The sequence below is a fragment of the Nothoprocta perdicaria genome, unplaced genomic scaffold, assembly GCF_003342845.1.
Source record: "Nothoprocta perdicaria isolate Ctin4 unplaced genomic scaffold, notPer1 scaffold_230, whole genome shotgun sequence".
Taxonomy (NCBI): domain Eukaryota; kingdom Metazoa; phylum Chordata; class Aves; order Tinamiformes; family Tinamidae; genus Nothoprocta; species Nothoprocta perdicaria.
Window position 1 is genome coordinate 210,774 of NW_020455456.1, and position 22,448 is coordinate 233,221.

General features: G+C 43.0%; 1 protein-coding gene across 1 annotated transcript in view; it reads right to left on the reverse strand.

Moving 5' to 3' along the window:
* The window catches only part of SNTB1 (syntrophin beta 1), a 104,938-nt gene that overhangs the window by 41,331 nt on the left and 41,159 nt on the right, over positions 1-22,448 (reverse strand). Inside the window, exon 2 of the mRNA XM_026039499.1 lies at positions 8,479-8,695. Coding sequence (XP_025895284.1) covers positions 8,479-8,695 — 217 coding nt within the window. The remainder of the gene's footprint in view (positions 1-8,478; positions 8,696-22,448) is intronic.

Consider the following 22,448-nt stretch of genomic DNA (forward strand, 5'->3'; position numbering starts at 1 on the left):
TTAAAAGCACTTCTCCCACCAGCTGGCTTCAGACCAGATCAGTGATTTACACTTTGTGCCTGTGCCTTTTTCTGGGTCAGATYATGTATTCAGTGACTGATTAAAAGTGTGGAGTAAATCCCTTGAAGTTAATGATAAGCTGGAGCCAGAGTTATTCAAGACCATCGCACGACGTTGATTTTGCACTAGCACAGCCAAGAGCACAACTTCTAACTCTGAYTTTGCAAACTTAAAAAGCACTCAAGGGCCCAACTTCTCAGACCATTTCCCCCTTCAGTTGTCTTCAGAAATGCACATGAAACAGTGGGAAGTTTGTCCACTTCTGAGGGTAAAAATACGGGAAGGCTTCCAGTATATAAAAGGTTGGCCCCTCTGTAGCAGAGTCCTGCCAGTAGTTGCTGCCAGCTTGGCCTTAATAAAAGGAATATCAATGGAACTGCACAGCCTACAAGTAAGGAAAGGATGTGTCCCGTGCTGGAATCGTTCACATAGATGTGTGCTCACAGTGACCACTCTGTACAACATATCGCGCGCTGCCTTTCTCTAAGTAGAAAGATACATTTAATATTTTTTTAAATGTCCACAGACATTAAGAAGCAGAATTTGTTCCATATATTGCCAAAAAGCCTCTTCTTTCTCATCCTCTTCTTTCATGTTGTGGTTGTAATGGTGCTGAATTTTGATAATGTAGAAATACATAGTCCAGCCCTGTTCACTGTGGCTGGATTCAGCACCAAAAAAAGGGCAAAATGCTGTTTCAAGAGAAACTTAGTAACCAAGAACAGTTACTAGGGAAAAAAAAAGGAAACAGGAATGATTTCAAGACGAAGTGGGAACGAAATCCCAGAAATATGCTGCTGAAAATTTCTYTATGACAAGAAGCTGTTGTGATTGGTGTGGTAAAAACACCGACCACAGCTCCCTGACCACAACTCTGTCAGCAAAAGGGATGTATTAGTGCTAGTGAAAGAAAAAAAAAAGGTTTCAGCCACAGAAGCTGCATCTTTAGGAAAGCCACAAYAGCCAATTTCAAAGCACGAGGCTTCTGCAATTCATGCTGAATCTGTGCTAGCAAACAGCAAGTGCTGTAGATGGATAGAACACAGTGGTAAAGACCTGTTCAGATCGGGAAAACCCAGGGAAGAGGGTAGATAACCTCATGAGCTGCATATAAATAAACTTCCCATGCAGTAGCCCAGATTCTTAGGACATTGGAAGGCTATTTGTGAAGTGATATAACAAAATAAAATTGAACACGCTTCGCAGGAAATCAAGGCAAATTTGGAGTTAAGAGTAGATGGTCATTAAAAGTTCAGCCAATTTGGGTCCTTTTTTTGTTTTGATTTGTTTTTGCACTTATAAATACCTTTAGGGTTGCCTCTGCAAAAAAAATAATCTCTAGGGCTTTCTCAAAATTTTAGCTGAGGAGGAACTAAAAAGAAACCAACACACACATCTCTATGGAAAGGATACTAGGACAGAGGGCCTGATCTTGGTGGCCTTCCACGAGGGCTGAGAAGAAATTGAGGCTAAGATATGGTTTATATGAGCTAGAGAAAAAACTACGACCGATCTGGCTGCTGCAGGGTTTCACAAATGATGAGATGTATCTGTTCCTAATAATGAAAAACAAAATAAAGGATTTAGCTTTTCTGCCTAGAAGCTTCAGAGTTCAAGCTCCTATCGGGTGAGAAAACCACCCTTCGCAAGATGGCTTATTACAATCTGCAAAACRCACTGGCAATTGTAGACCTGTCCAAAGAGCAGATGATGCAATACAAGACTGTCAGACAGTCTAGACCAATTATTAACTCTTACTAGTTAATAATTTGCCTCAAAATTCTGTTAAAAGAGAAGAAATACAATATCTGATGTGCCTCTTATCTGACATCCCTGGCTATCAAGGAGTCCCCTGAGATCCACCAAGGAGAAGCTCACCACCCATGTTGCTCTTAAAGAGGGTATGTCCGCACACCTTAGGCTTTCCAAAGAGGAGGTCCTGTGGGAMGGCCTAGCTGTTTGGTGCTATCTATCTAACACTTCTCCAATTGGCTGTGTATTTGGTAGCTCTGGAGTGGCCAGAGTGTAACCAGGGCTCAGAGCTAGAGCTCAAGGTCAACGTGTCAAGCACTTATGACACATATAGGAATTGCATAGCATGTTTTAAGTGCCTTTTTAGCTAGATCAYCTAACTTCTCTCAGCTTAAAAAGAGAGCAAGGTGGGTAAATTCCTACCATCTCTTAATTGCTCCCTCCTAACATGCATTTTTTTCAGGGCAGTTGGGGCTCACAGGATTATGAAGAAAGAAGAAATATCCAAATTTACTTGAAAGGAGGGTTTTGATCTATAAAAGTAAAACAGTTTGAAGATAAAGTTAAAAATCCAGATTTACCCTGATATTAAATTCACTACCCTTTGTGAGCAAGAATGTAAAGGGCTTCACAGTGGTACATTTCCTTATATTACAGACTGTGTACTCTGTTACAGCCTAGCACAACAGGGTGCTTTAAGGATGAGGAGATAGTGGACCAGAATTTACCCTAATTATTGTCACTTTTCTTATTCTCTGGATTTGAATTGGACCCTTTTAAGTTGCTTTACTTTAATGTTGGGTTGTTGATTTCTCCTGCAGTTTAACATTAATCTAAACAGATAAAAACTGCAGCCCACCACGAAAAGAAATAATAACAAAACATCGTGATATAAATCAGGATCTCAACTCTAAAAGGCTCAATGACTTCTTCAAAGGACTTATTGATATTCAGATAGCAAAACATGTCTGTACCAATAATGAAAATTAAGTGTTATTGCCCTTTCATCCAAGGATCTCAAGTTGTGACTCACCACAACACTGCAAAGCAGGAAAATGTTTTCTCCATTTCACAGTTTATGTAGAGCCAGAGAGCAGCTCAGAGCAGCAGAGGGTCTATCTCTGAGGAGACAGACCCAAATCCCTTGGGGTTTGGGGACTTTTTGTACTGGCACCATCTTGCAATGTATATATTCTTCATTCTGTGTCTCCCACTGCTTTCTCTCCCCTGGCATTTATCCTTCCCATCTCTTTCTTTTCTTCACACGCATCATGTGGTAATAGCAAAAGCAAAAGAACCAAGTATGGAACAAAGTTCCCTAAGACAATGGCCAGTTCTGTACTTACGTACTATTCATTCGGAGGGGGAACTTTCTCCCTCCTCAGCAAGCGCAGCGGAACCCAAAGCCGAAATAGCTCCAGGGAAGCTGCAGCGGTGCCAGCACTGCAACACAAATGCTCCATCCCTCTCTAATCCCGGATCCGGGGCGCAGTCTGGGCACAGCACCTCACTCCATTTGTGCTTTTATTAGCAACCAGCAAACTGTGTTGTCAGCTGTCCCATGCTGAATACAATAGTATCAGACCCTTTACCTCTCAGTTGAGGCAGGTTTTGCTTTTGCACAAAGTGAAATAAGATAAAYGGGCATAAGAAAAGCCAGAATTTGCAGAGTGGAACATGGGCACTCCGCCTGGCACCCCATGTAGAGCTCCATTAGCTCAAGACAAGGTCTAGGAGGCAGTGCACCAACTCTCTGGTAGGCAGGCAGGAAAAGAGCCTGGGCTGCAAAGCTGCACACCTAAAACTCACTGCTCTTTGAGGAGAATCCAGCCTTCACTTTGCAAAGCACTGGCTGCACTCGCATGGCAACATCCAAGCAGGGTCATGGCTGTGAAGCAGGGAACAGGCAGGGCCCACCCAAACGCAGACCAAAGAGATATCCGGATAGTCCCGCTCGGTCTAATCCTCCTCTCCCAGCTTCCTCCCCTATCCACCTGCTTGYCCCTAAACTGTATGTACATGATCCTGAAGAAATGCAGAAGCTAAAAGCCTTCCATCTTCCTGTGAYCCTTCTAAAGAAAGAGAGTTGTGCTTCGGAGCCACAGCGAAGCTGGGAATCATAGAGGAGCGGTGGGTGCCAAACTCCAGGCACTCATCTTTCACGGAGTTCTGTTAAAAAGGCATGGAATTTCTACTCGCATTCAAGATACCATATATATAAACAATGAATTAGCCTCGCAGCTAAAAATACATTAGAAAAACATTCAGACAGTCTATTTTTGGACTGTTCTGTTCTATACTAGTGCCACAGTTACCTGCCTTCCTTCCACTTGGAGATGTTTGCATTTTTATCCCACTTTCACACTCTTCTGATGGCTTCTTGTGTCAGGAACCTACATTCATAATTCAAGCATTTTGGTACTGGCTCTTTTTTATTATGTCATAGTAAAGCTGGTTGAAACTAAGCTTTAATTCCAAAGGAAGTTTCAACATTTGTTTTCATTTCCTATTGTGACAAAAGTAAATACATCCTAATTCACCAAAATTTGTTTTATGTTTAAGATTTTGAAACTTCACTTCAGAAACAAACAGGGATTTCTTTTTTTAAGTTTATGAATCTTTCTCATTCATATCATGCCAGCTATAATGCAAAACGTGAGCAAATAAAGTTAAAAAAATATTTTCAGAAAGAATGCACAAAAGGCATTGGCTGGGTCAAATGGCACTTCTGCAGCACGTTTTGCAAATACTCCTTTCATTGAATCAATGCTTCACAACATCAAAACTTGCTTTAATCAAAGCAATCAACCAGCTACAGTGTGTAGCTGCCTTCAAAGGAACCAGGTCACAACCTGACTCACATCTCCCTGTAGCCCTTGAAAGCGAATGCAGCTCGATCTGTGTGCCCAGGATGAAAGCACTCCCGGGAATCTGGGGAATCCAATTCCAGCACCATTTTTAAAACATTCTACTTGAATTTTATCTTTTGATTTTACTTCTCTATTCAATCCTTAAACAGAAAATCCACAAAAAAGCTTCCTTGTCTGCTACTCTGAACACCTGTGGTGTAATTCTGTTAGACTCCTCAGACCTCCCAGACTTACTGCATTGTAGGTAGCTGGAACTGTGGAAATGTGGAACTACGAAATGATCCTTAGCTCCTTCCTCCCAGCCTAAAAGTCAAAGCAACTTTTCCCCATCAGAGAGTCAAATCCTGTGGTGGGTTTGACAAAAGAATACCTTATTCCCTAAGATTTGGGCCCCTGCAGAAGCTCCTCTTCAGTATCATATTGCTTTGAACTCCTGCCACTGGGAGTGATCTGTGTGCACCCAGCTCCCCAGCCTGAGCTGCAAGCAGGATTTTGGGGTCAATTCCAAAAGCTTCCATYGGTACAGCATGGACTCACTTCCGACAGTAAATGTTATGCCTTGTATACTGAGTACAGAAATACTTTTATACCACGTCCCAAGCCCTGAAAAGCACAAACAGAACAAATTTCACCTTAGGGACCAATTTTTTTTTTCCCTCCCATTCCTTAATATCATCAACAGAAACTGATGGAAAGCTGGTTGTGCTGTAGTCACATTTACTGTTTATTTGTATTAATAACCGTGCACCTTCCCCCTTGTCCCTCCTCTGAGAGGGTAGCCCTCCCTTCGAGGCTGACATTAACCTTTAATGCTGCCACAAGGAAAGACACTTGTCAATGGAAATGAAGGAAAACAACACATGGAAGTGGTAATTACTTTAACCTAGTTTATCCCAGCCTAAAATATAACAGCGGCTCCTGTGTCTAGACGAGCCTGATGGAGAAAGATGCTGCTAAAATGCTCTGCATCTTTTTTCCTGTTGCCATGTTGGTACTATTAAAAAATATTTTCCTACACCCTCAGACTTGGCATTGATTTGTATTACACTGGATTTTCTCTTTGGTCCCATAAAGCTTTTTAAATCTCTACTTGTGCCACAGTTCCGTGTGAAACAACCCTCTGTCTGCTGAAGAACGAACATCCAGGCACGTGAGAGGGAGGAGACATCTCCCTCAAGAAGCACTTGCTCAAAAAACACCCAATTTGATTCTCTCTCTGCAATAACCTGATTTCTGGACTACCTGAGGACAGACCTGTGACTATCAAAACTCAGCACAGTCTTTAAGGAGAAGGAGAAATTCGACACAGGGCTTTGTAATGAAACCAGGRATACGACTTCCTCCATGCCTCCAATACCCACGTCTCACCTCAGTTTTCTAAGAACTGGGGAGGAATCAGTGCCAAAAAGCAAGTGTTTCCTTTGGGGCCCTTTAACATATTTCCTTGAGCTCTAAGTGGTACCGCCCGGTCCCCTAACACTGCTGGGACACATCCCAGCCCATAACCTGCACTGGAAACACTCCCACATTGTGAGACTCATGCTCTCTATGTCTTCTCCATGGCCTCAGCTATCCCTGAAAATCCACTGCAATATAGATAAAAGGCCATTTTATGGCCAGCACAAGCCTTGGCAGTTGGCCAGCGGTGCTCTTCTGAAACACCTCAGCAAAGCAGCCCCATCAGCTATAAGATCTATGTGTGCCGGGTCACTGGGTTACCAAACAGAAGTGTCATGACATGTAAGGACATGGTCTGTGCTCTGCTGTGAACAAGGAGCCAATTATTTTGGTGGACTCAGATTACTCTCTTGGGATGCATGTCAGTGGGGGAGGATCACTGCATTGTAATACCATTCCCAGTGGGAAGGACTAAGCCCAGTATTCAGAGCTGTTGAACAACGACCAGTCAGTAAAGACACAAATCCACAGGATGTTGCGCTGCAGGCAGCACGATGGTGAAGAACTGCATGCTTGGGTGGAAAAATCTCCCTTAGGCTGGATGCTACATTGTGCCGGACTACAGTAAAAAGCACAAGTCACTCCTTCCACAGGAAATGACAGCAGCGCCAAATGAAAACCATGATAACAAGCAATAGGACCTTCCCACGCAGCACTTCCTAGCAGCACCTAGGAGTGTGCACAGTTGTACAGCACTCGAGAAGCTTCTCTCCATCGTGTGCAGCTAGAGTTTGTCCCTCTAAAGCAGGCTTAGCCTTTAAACACACTTCAGGACCAAGAAACTGTAATACAGCCAAAAAAAAGAAGGGAAAAATGCCAGAAAATTAAAGTTTACAGGCGTAAAATAATGTTACATTGTGGTGATTCACAGCAGGCAGCTTGCATGTCAGGCTTTTTTTAGAAACACTCAGAGAGAACCGCAAACTGTAAGGCCAGCAGCACAGCTGTCAAGCCCCAGCACTTTACATCGCATATGTATGCACAGAAAAAAAGGCCTGTATCAATTAACATCTCAAATTAAACTTGCAAGGGCATTTAGAAAATAAACTGCTGCTACTAATTGGGGTTTTACAATTGCACTTTCCTAGTGGCCAGCTATTGCTGCCTGTAGTAGAGACTACTCGATGGGTTGAAAGTAAAGGTAGGAAAGCAAAGTAACACTAAAGGAAGGAAAATAACACTAAACAAGAAAAAATGGTGGCAATGAAGTGAAAAAAACCCAACTTTAAGAAGGTGGTGAAACAAATACAGGCAACTACTGATAAGGTTTCTGAACTGCAGCAAAAGAGAAGACAGGGGAATCTATCTCCCCAAATCATCTGCAAATGAAATGTAACTTTTAGTCATGCCTATGTAAGTGCTGAGAATCAAAGCCATTCCAAACAGTCTGCTGATAAGCCAGCGCACTGGGGAAGAACAAAAAGGCCATTATTTGGCTGGAAGAATCAGCATGTGCTTCCAGGCTCGCTGGTCCCTTTTTTGTCAGCAGCTGTTCCATCAGGGATCAGTGAGCGTGCTGGAGTGCTGCAGCTGTTCCACGTATGTYATAAATAAGAGCTAGTAACCTCATCCTATATTTAGCGTTAGGAAAAAAAAGTACAGGAAGTCACAGAAATTCCCTATTCACATCTTTTAAGTGGAACTGCTCTCACATTCTTGACTTTAATACCCAGAACTGAATGGACAAAACAGGCCATTCCTAAATTAATAATAAAAAGAAATTGAAATTTAATGGGATTAGATTACATCAGTCTGGAAGGCGTAATCAATTATGAGTACAATCTGTTTGGTTTTAAATGCAAAACTAGCCCTTCAGCCACTGTCAATATAATCCCTATGAGTGTCGCTCTGGTAAAAATGCTGGATTACTGCGCTGAGAATTTTTCTAGCACTGTCCAAAACTGACAGTCTGTATTCCTGCCACTACCTCCATGGAGTGCTGTGAAATGACYGTAAAGCACCTTGAGATCTCAGGTGGAAACTGTGTGATAAAAGCTGAAGAGTCTGAGATGGAGCCAAACTCCACAGGTCCCCAGGGAAGGGCCTGGGCCTTGGCTCACTCCATGGCCTGCCGCGAGGCCACCACCTCAGCACCCACACTGGCAGCTGGGCAGCGACACCCCAGCTCCCATTGGGAATTCACACACCCCAGCTCCCACGGGGAATTCACACATCGCCGACAGGGAGCTAACCTCAGTGCCCGGTGGCTCTGGTCCCAGCCGCTCCCTCTCTGCTCATCGCTCGATCAGCTGCTCGTCAGGCCCAGTGCAGCAAAGACCACCARTGACCAAGAGCCAAGGCACAGCCCCGTTCTCAGGCAAGGAAAGCCCCTGCTCACCTGTTCTCGGGGTCCGACAGCGTCATGTTGCGTGTCACATAGCACATCTTGAGCGGGATGGTTTTTTTGTCTCTGTGGATGGAGATGGAGAGCTGTGACAGCGGGTCAGAAGATGCACAGCCCAAGCGAGGAGACTCTGGGGGAGGCGTCTCCCACCCGATTTCTGAAACAGGAGAGCCTTTCTTCACGTAGGGTGTTGCTTCCCTCATGTATTTCACTATGAAAARAAAAAAAGAAAGAAAAGCAATAAATAAGTGTATATTCAACAGTTATGTGCAGTGTGAGTTCTTTGACTGTGTACCAAGTGTTAGAACACTTTATTAGTTTTATTTGTCCAGCATCACAACATTGGAAGCTGTGCAAACATATGAGATGTACATCTAGAGACCAGACTATCTCAACACGGTGCAATGAGCAAAGCAGGAGAAAAGAGCAGAACAGGAGAAATACAAATGTACAAGCTGCACAGGTGTAAGAGCAGGAGGGTCTTACACCGCTTCTCAAAAGGCAACAAAAAGCTATTCAGGAATGTTTAGCACAATGAGGGTTGGAGGAGGTACACGAAGCCTTTTCATGGGCATTCAATCCATCAAGTGACAGTGATAGTAAATCTGCTGTCCCCCTAAAATATTCCAACGACCACCCCACTGCTGTGAAACCAGGTCTCGCTGTGTCTGCACTTGCCAGGGTGCTGCCACTCATCTCTAGGGGTATTTCTGCTTGCAGGAAGCAGCTCTTCTACCCGATCTACTTGTCCATACAGATGTGCAGCAAAGAAAGACTGAGTCACATATTGATCCTCTCTTGGGTAAATAAAACTGAGTTCAAGTGATTCACAGCACTAGAAGCCCTCAGAATACCTTCCATCATCCACTTGACCTGGTACTTGATCAACACCTGGCTCTACCTTGCATGCTCCAGCCCAGCCTTTCACTGTGGTCCAATGGGCGCTATGGATTTTCTTCTGTTAGGCCAACTTTACCAGTCACCGTTTCATCCTCCACCAGGAAGCCAACTAAGAGCCCCATCAAGAAGAGGTCTCCCACTTCAGTGTGCTGGTTAAACATATATATCTAGTTTACAGATGTGGTCTGTGCAGTGTGACAGGGCAGGCCTCACTGGTCAGCTAACTCTTGGCTTGACTTGAGCAGATGTGGGATGAACCAAAAGGGCAGCAGAGCCATGAACTTATTTGGGGAAGCTGCTCAAACGCTGAGAGACAATTTCAAGTAAATTGTGCAGATCATCATGTTCATTGTGCTGAAGAGTCTGGGAATAATTTAATAACACGAAGATGGATAAAATTCACTCTGCTTTTACGAAAGGGCAGAGTGGTGAGGAAGCTTAAATTAGTGGAAGTAGACTGACTTTTTTGGAAAAAAAATAGAAAAGCAGTGGAAGCATTTGGAGGAATAAAGAAGAAAAGTGTTTTTGTCAAAAGATAAGGCTGGTGATTTCAGTAATATTTTCAATGCACTTATCAGTCTTACTGAGATACCTGTGCATAAATAAAAATCCCAGGCTTTATGGGCATCTACTGCCATATTTTTTTTCCCTAAAACATCTTGCTTTTGCTCTCCCCACTTTTCCTAACCCCCTTTTTAAAATCCGCTCCTTTCAGGTACAAAGTTATTAAAGACTTCTGTGTTTACCTGCTTTCTAGAATATCCTTCTCTGAGTAAGAGGAGGGTTTGCATCAGAAATCCTGTCTGATCATCTGTTTTTGCTTTGACTTCTTGGTCCCATATTATTCTAGGTAATTAAAACTCATTTCTTCTCAGGAAACTGCTGTCATGAGATTCAAATGAGATTCTGGAGACTAGGAAGACAAAAGGTTTTAAGATTGATTTTATGCCTTTTTTTTTTTTTTTTTTTTTTTTTGGGAAGACACCTACCTAGATCTCATTATCCTAAAACCTTCAGCACCGAAGTCTTGAATCCAGTGCTCATCTCTGGACACTCACTCACTCTATAAATTAACTGATTTTCAAAGGGATTGATTTTGCAGGCTTCTGAATGAATGATGTCTCTTCCAGTGTCATAGGAGTTGCTTTTTAACAGCAGGCTTCTCAGTTTGGTTGTACTTTCTCAGCATTTGGGAAACACAGAGATTGAACAGATACAGACAGATGTGGTGAAACTCTTCTTGCTTCCACTGCTCTAATGCGTTTTTGTCATTAGTTAAAATGGGAGGACAGCCAAAACTGTAGAAATCTGGTATGACAACAGTAAGATTTTTTTTTTCTTTTAAAATCAGAGATTATCAATTAGCCAGTTGAAAAAGTAATCCAATAGGCTTTGGAACTCTGATACAGAGATGTGCCAGAAAATGTGATGCTAAAGCGAGGTCCAATCCTGTAGCCACTTTATATCTGCATTTCTCATCCTCCTTCAGCTGCAGCTATGGGCACCGGACCTGAACAACTTTTAATTAAGAAAAAGAGAGAAGGGAGAAGGAAGCTGAAGTAAAAGTCTGACTCTAAACCTAGGCATGAAGTGGGAACACATAATGTTGATTTAATTCCCAAGGCATGTAGATAGAAGGAAAGAAGCTTCCTTTCCACGTGCTAAGAAGCCAAGTTTCCAGGCAAGGCAGTGGCAAATTCATGACAGGCAGCTGCACTATTTCAGGCAAGGGAGGACACATTATCAGGAGAGGAGAGCAGAAACACTACCCTCTTTCCACAATTCAAGTTCCAAACTCAGCGAAGGCTAAGAAAATTACCTTGGGGGAAAAAGTCCTATGAAAACTCTTGCCAACACCTTATTTCCCAGACATCTACTTCTCCCTAACTTCCTATCGGGAATGGAAACCCAGAGACTTACAAAAGTCCACTGACATATGGGTAAAACACACAGCTGAAAGCCATCCTTGCTACAGAATTCTGCAGTTCTGTAGCAGCATTAAAAAATAAAGTGAGTTTTTTCGCCATGTGAGAGAAACTGAATTTCAGTCGATGTCTACTAAATACTCCCTACTTTCTACTAAACACTAGCATGGCTGTCTAGATCCAGCTCTGATTCTGTTTGGTTTTACAAACAGATTTGAAGGCTCTCGTGCAGCCAAATGTGCCTCATTTTTCAATGACGCCCCAAATGAACACATGTAGATGGAATGGGTAGCAGAACTTGACCCAACTATATAATTATCTTTGTGTTATTTAAATTTCAGACCACTATTTTCTATTTGGTCCAGTCAACAGTTGCTGTTATACAGCCACAATTAAAGCCTAGTTTGCGCATTTAGTTGAAATAAGACACACACTGCTCAGATGATCCACAAGCTTTATCAGCAGTGATTTCCTCTATACCTCTAGATGCTGGACACAAATACTGCCAAATACTCTACTGCCAAATACCAAAGCAGCAGGAGCTTTACTACATGTAGCAACTTATGGTGAACCTCCTTTATGTCAACATTGTGTAACCTGTCCACATCCCAATTCTTCATCTTTCTAATTTTTATGTCAACATTGTGTAACCTGTCCACATCCCAATTCTTCATCTTTCTAATTAAAAAAAAAAAAAAAGATGGCACCATAGATTTCAGGCTTTTTTCTATAGTATACGGCACTATCCAGGAATCTCGAATGCAACATTCTTAACTGAAGTTACACGACTCAATTCCATCATCAAGTTAAAATACCAGAAAAAATACAGCACACTATTGCACATTAAAGTGACACTGTTGATAATATTCTGTTTTCAGACCATTTCTCTCAGTGTGTAGAGTTACCTCTTGAACGTAGTAACACAAATTCAGGCAGTAGCTGAAAAAGAAAGCAGCTACAGAGAGCACTCTTCTTATATATTGTTAATTGCTAGTGAATCTACCTAACAGATTACAATCTCAAACTATCTAATAAAAAGAAATAAGGCACGACACTGTACAATAACTCTGAATAATGAAAAAAAATACACTTTCCTGTTCTTTAGGCAAGTATACAAATGCTTACAGAATATATGTACTTTTGTATAGAGATATATGTATATAGGAGGGTGTACCATATATAGCAAAGAGTTTATAAATACTGTGCGTATGTATTTATGTGCATATATAGATAGATAGCCTATAAAGACACTAGATTTTCAAAGATCACCAGGAAGTATTTCAAGAACACAGAACTCAACTTACACAGACTGAGAAAAAATTTAAATAGTTTCATTATTCTAACTCAATTTACAGACAGACTGAAATCTTAGTGGAGAGCTGCCAAAACTCATCCACTTGATGGTATAGTTCAGCTCCAGAGATCTTTATATTCCGGGCTAATTAATGATCCATGCCCTTCTGGCGCACCACAAATTAGAAACTGCGGACGAGCAATTAAAATTCCAATCTCTGGAGCTCCTGTCCCCACAGAGGCCAGAAGAGCGGAAGCGGCCGTCAAATGAATTAATCCACTGATACACACTGCAATACTTCACATTTATTTTTTGATCTGCAAGACAGGCAGCAGAGCTTCCCAAAAAGCACTTCATTTATGCAGAGTTTGTCCAAGTCCCAGCTCTCCACAATGGATCTTTTGTTACTGCACACAGATGACTTTGTATTTTCTTTTCTTTTTTTAAAAAGAAAAATAAGAAGGGAAAAAGAAAAAAAAGAAGAGAAGAAAAAAAAAGCAGGTTTTTAACGAGAGCAATACTCTAGACCAGCTTGGTGCAGTTCTTGGCCAGGCACATCTTTGAAGAACCTGGGATTCTCCTGACAAATTCAAACTGTGTCCTAGGAGGGGAAAAAGGGCTGCTGATGCCAAGGCAGTGCTCTAAAGCAAAGCTCTTTCATTGCTCTAGGAATGAGGACAGGAAATGTAGGTTGACAATATGAAAGTGAAAGAAACAACACGCCCCAAGGACTTGGCCTCTGCAGGGGAAAGGAAAAGTCCTGACACATCTGTTCTCTCCTAAGCAAGCAGAGAGGGCTCCCAATGGCAGCTACAAGAGAAGCATCACCTGGAAGCCCGTTAGGACCGTATTCCAAGGATGTGCTAACATTAATGATACCTGCATCCAAAGAAGCTGAGGAGAGAGACTAAAAATGTGCTTTCCATGCTTAAGACATTCACCCTGCAAGTAGGTATCATCCTTTGGAGCCACTCAAGAAGCCCATGGAAGTGAATGTGAGCAGCCAACACATCTTTAAGAGCTTCTTCAGAGCACTGGGTCTTCTGTGCCGAAGTCAGCACACTCGGAAGTCTGCAAGCTTATTGCAGACAGCATATATAAAAGATTTTCTTAAAAATGTTTCCATACTGGCGCTGCTCTTGATGGGCTGGAATATTCAGCTGCCCAACATGTCAGAAGAACAGSAGAGAGGCCCATGCTCCACACAGACAGCTTCCCACGGGGAAAGGAGAAGACAAAGGAGATCCAGCATCTCTGAAGCTGAGGTCACACTTGCTGCAGTTCAAGTTAACAAGACATGTAACAGCTGATGAAGTGATACTATTAAAAAAAAAACAAAAACACACAGCAGTAAAGCGTAGCATTAATCACTGCGTGGGTTTGTGGGCTTCCGGAGGGCAGATGAGCCAAGCAAGGCCCCCATTTAGCACAGTTGTGTCATTTTGCTCAGCGAAACGTTAAAATACAAACCTTGCAACACAGCAGTTTCAGAAAGGCACAAAAGCAACATGTCCCAGAGCTAGTTACAGCTGAAAGGAGAAGCCTTGCCAAAACTGTACAAACTGGCCCCAAACGATGCCACCGTCAGCGTGGGGTGGGTTGCACTCTTGTCAGTGAACTGCGAAGCTGTGAGGTCCGTGAACTGGGCAAGCTTCAGTATCAGTATCGCAACATGGGAGTATCGCGACACCAGCGATACTTCATGGTCTGAGAGACTGCACCCAGCAGTCTCACCCAGAAAACCAGCGTTTGCTTCATGGTCTTCACGTGGGGGATCAACCCTGCACTAAATTCCTGCAGCTGCCCTCACAGCAGTGAGGACACATACCAAATGAAATGAGAATCCATCCAACTACAGGTGCCGGCATCAAAACTAAGAGTGAGGACAGCAAATACTTGAAGATAGGAGTGCATGAACTAGATCTTCTGTGAAGTTATGTTGTATGAACTTTTCAGCAGCTTCAATGTGGGCATAAACAAAAAGGCAGAGACAATAATACTGTTTGTGAGTGTTTTTGTGCAATTTTCTATAGAAACATCTGTCTGTATGTTCAAATAAATGACATCTAGTAGCATCATCTGCTTTCTCCCTGTGCATAAAGGGATTTAACATCACAAACCCCTTAATCTGCCAAGAGCATGAGATCCTCACCACAGGGGCATGATACAAATTAGTTAAAATAAACACCTTGTGAGAATACAAATCCCTTCTATGCTTTGCTCATTTCMAACACAGTAGTGAGACAAAGAAGAATTGTCTATTTTGTGATGTTTTAAAACAAATCCAGCTGAGCTAAAYATGCTCTGGGTGTCCCTGATGGAGCAGGCGGTTGGACTAGACGATCTCTAGAGGTCCCTTCCAACCTCAACCATCCTGTGACTCTGTGATTCTGTATTACTTGTTCCCTCAAAAGGACTTGAAGAGCAAATGTCATGGGCTGTTTTCAAAATCTTTTAAAAATATTCTCAATTTATATATTTATAGTACTTTTTATTTAGAAGACTTATGTCTTCTTAATGCATTTTGAGAGAAACTTTAGAAAAACCCTGGAAACAAACACACCTTTATGTATAGTTTGTCTGAATGGAAGGCAAATGGTGCCAAAAAGACTCCTCGAAAGCAACCAGGATCAAGCCTTCAGTGGGCTACAAGCAGGCAGAGTAGAAAAGATCAGCAATTGCTTTGCAAATATAATGGATGCTCTTTCACCATGTTGCTTTCTTTTATGAAAGCTGGGGCAGTTGGGCAGTAGTGGTGAGTGTCACCACACTGCAACGTTCTGGAGATGAAGCCACTTTCCAGCCAAACTAAGCGGAAGTTGTCTGTTATAAATAGCCCAAGTGGCATCCTCATTTCCTCTGGAAAGCAGCAGCAGGAAAAGATATGCAGAAGGTACTTTGCCTCTCTCTGCATCAGCGCAGAGAAGRAACAAGCAAACAGGCTGGATATGGTGATGCCAAGACCTATGAGACAGGGGAAAAGGCCGTCAGGAAGTCGGGTGCAGTCTCTCAAACTTGCTGGTTTGAGTAACTGGAACAGAGACCAGTCACACCACATCACTCATAGCAGGTCCCAAGCAGGCCCATAAGTCACCTCCAAAGACGTTCAAGAAACGGAGAAGCTGCAGGAGCAGCCCCAGGGACAAGTSCTCCCTGAAGCCCCTCTGGATGCCTTCTGCTTACCAAGTACACCAGGGACCTCTCCCTTCTCCTGGTTTCCCGGCACTCATGGAGCTGCAGATTACACTCCCTGGCCACCCCTTGCCTTTGTTTTGACGCTCAAGAAGGAGTCTTCAAAGAGCTGCTTTTCCTGTTTTCTTTCCTGAGGCTTTGCCTATGATGTGGGTTGATTCAGCCACCGATTCCCTCAGCCTGATGTTCACCTTTAGTAAACATTTCTTTGACTCTTTCTGAGTTTCCCAGAGTCCAAATATTTCTAGGGAACTAAATATTAAATGTTTGCTTTATTTTTTATGCAACACATTAATTTTGTCAACTTCAAAACCTGGAAAAAACAAATCCATTTTCATTCCTCTTCAAGCCACTGTTATTTACATAATCCATATACAGGGAGTGTGAACAAAACACACAACCTACTCCCTTACAGTCTTTATCAGATGACCTAAAAACTTAATAAGGAAAGAAGGTTTCACAAATAAGGTTTCRGTGCCAGGGGGTGGGGGAATTTTCCTAATGTTTATATTCAAAATAGCCTCCTGGAAACTAAACAAACCCAATGTTCTGCCATACAGTATGGCGAGTCACAAAGTTGGGTGACTGACTTAGAGCTCAAATATCAAATGCTTTCTGCTGCTTGAGCTTTAGAGTGATCTAAAGCAGTCACTGCTTGCCAGTCTTCCGGTATAGAAAATTTTAGGCTGACAAAATCATAATTAATGGAAGACAAACTCTATATGGTTAAGGTTGCTCAATAGTTTCCATTATAACTTTCGCTGCTCATACCACCTACACCGAATGTTTATAGTTTCACTCCTGATCCTTCCAGAGACTACATTTATTTTAAAGTTTACAGTTTGTTTTCCAATATATTGAATATCCAATATGAATATATCCATTCAATTCCATTTTATGATATGCCACTAACAATAAATGTATGAATTCATACATTTAGCTCCGTCTCTGCAGGTTACTCATCTGTCTTCTTAGAATATTACATTATTTCCTCCAAATAGATATATGGCTATCTGTTTTTTCCTAATCTGAAAAAGTAATTTTCCCTTGTAAATACTCCATAAATTCCACATGATGTTTGGTTAAAGAGGAGATGCTTGTGGCTTGCTAGAGAAGGAAGCACTGGGTCTGTAAGGAAGAGATTGCACACCCAAAAAAGACTGCTTATCTGCAGCTCCATTGCACAAGTGTGTCATGGCTGATAAACTAAAAATTTAAAAAGACAACTGTCAAACCCTAAATATACTTACTGACACTTACTGACACTTTGTGTAAAAGGTGGCATTGCTCATTTAYCACATGGCTTGTGATATAATGAACTTTGCAATTAGAACTAGGCAAACCTTTGCTAATGGAAGCAGAAGACATCTGAAACGAGCAATGCAGGAGCTGAACATGGGGAAGAAGCAGGTCACATTTTGAGAAGAATCATTGTGGGTCCCRTGAGTCTCTCATTGATAATCAAACTGAAGCTTCTGCTTGTCTCCAAGGCAGAATATTACATAAGTATGTAAAGAAAAGCTTTTTAGTCACATAATACTAGGATTGGATTGCAGAACGCTTCGCAACTCTACTCAAAGTATAACATAAAATTTGGCTTCATATAAAACAGAGAAATAAATCAAAATGCAGTATTTCTTCAATAGACTAGTTCACTGCTCCCATTCCCATATCCAAGCCTCGTATCCAAAATTCTCTTAAATATTTGAAAATCTCTTATCGAAACCTCACGAGTCAGTCAATCCAGAATTTCTCATGCACTGCTTGTACTTGCTGTTTCCCCTCTCGCAGTATTTATAGATCCCTCTCCAATCACCCACGCGTTCAGATGAAATTCAAGGTGCCTAGCATTGCCAGTGTGCTATAATTTTTCTATTTACATGAGTAATCTCAAGTGTCAGAACAAATATTTCAACCGCTAGTGATTATGTGAAAAATACATAAGGGCATTACGGTTTTCGAGCAGGCTGTTATTTCAGCAGTCACACAAATCATTAAGTAGTACAGGATAGACTGAAAATGGCACCCACTGAGGGAAATTATTATGCTGTGTATGATTACACCTGTTTTACAGATGGCTAAACTGACACAGACAAGTTAAAATGCCTTCCTCAAAGTCATGCAGTAAGTCAGTGACAATGTTCTCAACATTAAACTTAATTTCCACCCCTTTTCATTTATGAGTATCCCAAAGTAAGTGAAAATTGAATTCACAGCCTCTACAGCCTCCTCTGTAGGTGAGGACCTTGAAGAGCTTCAAAGGTGCCCAGGATTTATTTTGTAGACAGGGTTGCAACCACTTCCACAGTTTCAAAGTTCTTCATTTTCCACTGGGGCATCTTTTGGTGGGGCTTTTGCAATGATCAGACTCAGGGCACTAGTTCACCTATGAACTGTCCCTAACTCCAGTGGCTGGGATATCCAGAGAAAGGCATCCTTCCTTTTGGGAATCCATTGCTTTGCAGGCATTCCAATAGGAGACACCAATGGCCATATCCAGAATACTCAAGTATAAATACACACACGCAGATATACACATATATATGCATATCCCAGTGCCACATGCTCTAGGCCCCATGCCACATGCTCTAGGTGTCCCTGCTGGAGCAGGGGTTGGACTAGATGATCTCTAGAGGTCCCTTCCAACCTTAATGATTCTGTGATATATATATATATACACATATATATACATATAAATGTGTATGTGTGTCTCTGTGTCTGAGAGATGAATTAGTGAAGGTAGGAAACCAGGAATACAGTGAAAACCACATGACAAATGGCAGAGTTTGCTATACAGACATTCTAAGATTTTCCAGGAAAGGGTTTGGTGGGGTAGTTTGGACTGAAAAATATTTTCACTTTTTTTTCTTTTTCCCCTTTTTTTTTCTCTACAAACAAAATACTATCTCGATTAGGCATTTCTATTCAAAGTGTTCTTTTACTAGGAAAGAAGCAGGGTTAGATTTWAAAATTTCACAGAGTGTTCCTGGGCATCCATTTTGTTAGATGGAAAATTCATACAGTTTTGATTCCATTAGGTTTCTTACAGTAGACTGGGCATTTAATCAATGAGAGCAAAGAGCAGCTAAATAGGGTTAGGCTTCAAATTCCTTTCAGTGAGAAGTTAAATCCTCATTAGGTSTGAGCCATAAGCTCCTGCGGGTTTAGCACAGAGCTTAAAAGATAACTCTGTGAGGGGTCATGGCTCTTTACTGTGGTACAGAAAGCTTATTTCACCGATGGCCCGGCAATAATAATATAAATATAATCCTGTTTCAGTGGACACTCTATCCTTCCAGAAAACAGGCAATGTTTTCTGTTCTAGAAAAAAATTGTATTAATCTTCAATTTTAGTGCAAATTAATTCCCTGCTTCTTTCAGGCTGTATGACACTGAACTACAGAGACCTGCCAGGTTCCACGGGGTGTTCGTGCCGGGACGTTCCCTCCACCTCTCCCTGGGCAGGACGSACGCAGGTGGCTCACGGCAGCTGCMGAGCTTGGCAAATCCCTGCCGCTCTCACTGCCCCCAGTGCTAATTCACACTGCTCCAGGTCAGGTCAAAACCAGGTTCTGACAGGACACCCTATTGTTTTTTGCAGCCTGCTGCTTCCCTGCCAAGTCCCTCACGGTCAAGTCCAACCCAGAGCAGAGGCTGGAGGAGACACCAGGCAAGTCCCACAGCAGCCCSAAAGGGTTGCAACACAACGCGGCCTGATTCCAAATCATCCCGGAGAAACCCTTCCGATAAAGTGTGCCCTGGTGGCCAAGAAGGCCAATGGGATCCTCAGCTGCATTAAGAAGAGCATCTCCAGCAGGTTGAGGGAGGTGATCGTCCTCCTATACACAGCCCTGGTGAGGCCACATCTGGAGACTGTGTCCAGTTCTGGGTCCCCAGTACAAGAGGGATGTGGAGCTGCTGGAGAGAGTCCAGCGCAGGGCTACAAGGAKGATCAGSGRSCTGGAACATCTGCCCTATGAGCAAAGGCTGAGRGAGCTGGGCCTGTTCAGCCTGGAGAAGAGGAGGCTGAGGGGGGATCTGATCAGTGTCTATAAATACCTCAAGGGAGGCAGTGAGGAGGAGGGGACTGGCCTCTTTTCAGCGGTGGACAGCGATAGGACTAGAGGAAATGGCCACAAGCTGAGGCACCAAAAGCTCCACAGGAACTTGAGAAAACACTTCTTGACTGTGAGGGTGACAGAGCCCTGGAACAGGCCGCCCAGAGAGGTTGTGGAGTCTCCTTCTTTGGAGATCTTTAAAACCCGCTTGGACACAGCCCTGTGCCACGTGCTCTAGGTGACCCTGCGTGAGCAGAGGGGTTGGACTAGATGACCTCTGARATCCCTTCAAAMCCTAAGCRTTCTGYGATTCTATGATTCTGTGACTGCCGATCTGTTTGCATTGCAAACTCACTTGCCACGGGCACTACTGTCATCGCTACCAGGCTCAGCAGGGCAGCAAGACCCGGACAGGGCGGTCGGGCTCCTCCCCAGCAGCTCTGACAGCAAGTGTGAGCGAGGGGACAATAGGGACGTGACAAGGAAATAAGCAGGCAGAAAAGCCAGAGTTCAAAATCACGCTCGTATCTCCCACTGTTGTCACAGTTCTATTGTATTCTCCTGCAACACAGGCAGCTGGAGCAGGTGGTGGGGTTTTGTTTTGCTTTATAAAAAAAAARAAAACACCAGAAAACCATGAGGAGGGAAAAGAAACACGAGCAGGGGTATCGAGTTGCTAGGAGGCATCAGTGATTAACTGGTGGGARGAATTTTCACTGTGTTGTTACTAGCTCCTTTTCCACTGGGATCCATCGGGACTAAACTACTGCAGCACTCTCATGTGCATGAGGGCTTTTGGCCCCTGCCTTAATTCTATGTTTGATTCCTAGAGTGGTGTCTGGCATAAGGTCAACCCAAGAGAGGGGCAGCTCCCTGCCACATGGTTCTAGTGTATCTGTCCAGTAAATCCTGAGAAGAAACCTTTGCAAGGGTGAATAAGCTGGCAAGGCAAAGGATGGTGTGTGCATGTTTGCCGCTAGCAAAACTGGTTTTCTTAGGCTCCAGGGTGGGAATACCTTTCCAAAGAGGAGCCAAGAGCRTCGCCTTCCCATCCAGACCCTCTATGCCTTTACAGAGGTTTGGGGAGACCAGGATAACTGTGTGCTCAAGGCTTGTTTGGTTTGTTTAGTCCAAGGGCAAGTCTCTTTCTACTTGTAGACGGCACGATCAGATGATATCTGTTCTTTAATTTCTTCTAGCAGAACAGATGGGCACAGCAAGAGAAAAATCAAGATCATAAGTTCGGCCTCAAGAGCTTATGATCCAAGGATCACTTATGATGTCTGCAAAGTCAGCGGGTTCATCTTCAATGGGAATTAGATCAGGCCCAATGGTTAAATCTGAAGATGTCAAAAGGCTATAAATGGGGAAAGAATGAGAAGTGAGCATTAACACCTGCAGGAATAGCAGTTGAATCCCAGCCCACTGAGAAACAGCCCTTATGCTTTGGAGCCAAGGGAAAAAAAAAAGTCACTCCTGTCACTCCTACAGGACCAGGGAAGCTCACCATAAACAACAGTGTGATTTAAATGTCTATGTCCCCAAATCAGGGTTGACTCTTCTCTCATCTCACACACCAAAGGCCAGCAGGGTATTATCAATGCATCTCCAAAGAGATCCCTCACATAAAYAAGCTGACCTTTGGGCTTCTTGCCACAGCAAGCTGGTGCTCCAGCTTTTAAAGGACAACTTTGAAACTCTAGATTTCAGCAAATGTCAGAAACGGAAAAACAATTCAATATTTATACTGCGCTCTGGAAGCCCTCGTCTCCAAYCTTGTGAAACCTTTTCTCTGTATTCCCCATCACAGAGGCACTAAGAGGCTAAAATAAAGCTGGAGAGCCCAAAGCAAAATTTCTGAGGAACTCTGAGCCCAGTCAGCCTGGCTGGCTCCCTCGCGTTTAAGAAAAGAAGATTTGGCGATGGAAGARGATTTTAGGCTGGCTGCTGCCAGAAGAACACTCGTGGTATTTACACCTCATTTGACCTGTAGGAACTGCCAGAAACTTTTTCCCTGGGTGGGTAAATAATGTGGCATTAGCTATCGGGAAATAGGTGCCAAGAGTATGGGAGCGCTGCACGTGCTCTTTGTCTAACCAAGGATTGTTTTGTAACCATTTTATGAAATGCAGCATGGATTAGAGAGTGTACAAACCTAATAACCAGGAGACAGGACAGCTCTATAAAGACCAGAAGTAGGTGCCAGTGCATACAGTGGTTTTAGGCACCTCAATTTCCTTAGGACTTTTCTTCACACAACTTATATTGCTCTGGCTGCCTCAGCCACTGAAGGGCAGGGCGAGACTCCTGGCCACAACATCCCTCCTTCTCCAAAGTCTTTTTGCCTGATCCTGCCTATTCTCGTCTTCCAAATCAGAGAGAGAACTTCACAATGACCAATGACCAGAAAGTCTTCATTAGGGCACGTGTTTAACAGCTAATTTAATAGCAGACCAATTACAGATTCACAGATTCACAGAATATTTAAGGTTGGAAGGGACCTCTACAGATCATCTAGTCCAACCTTCCTGCTCAAGCAGGCACACCTACAGCATGTGGCACAGGGTGGCATCCAGGCGGGTTTTGAAGATCTCC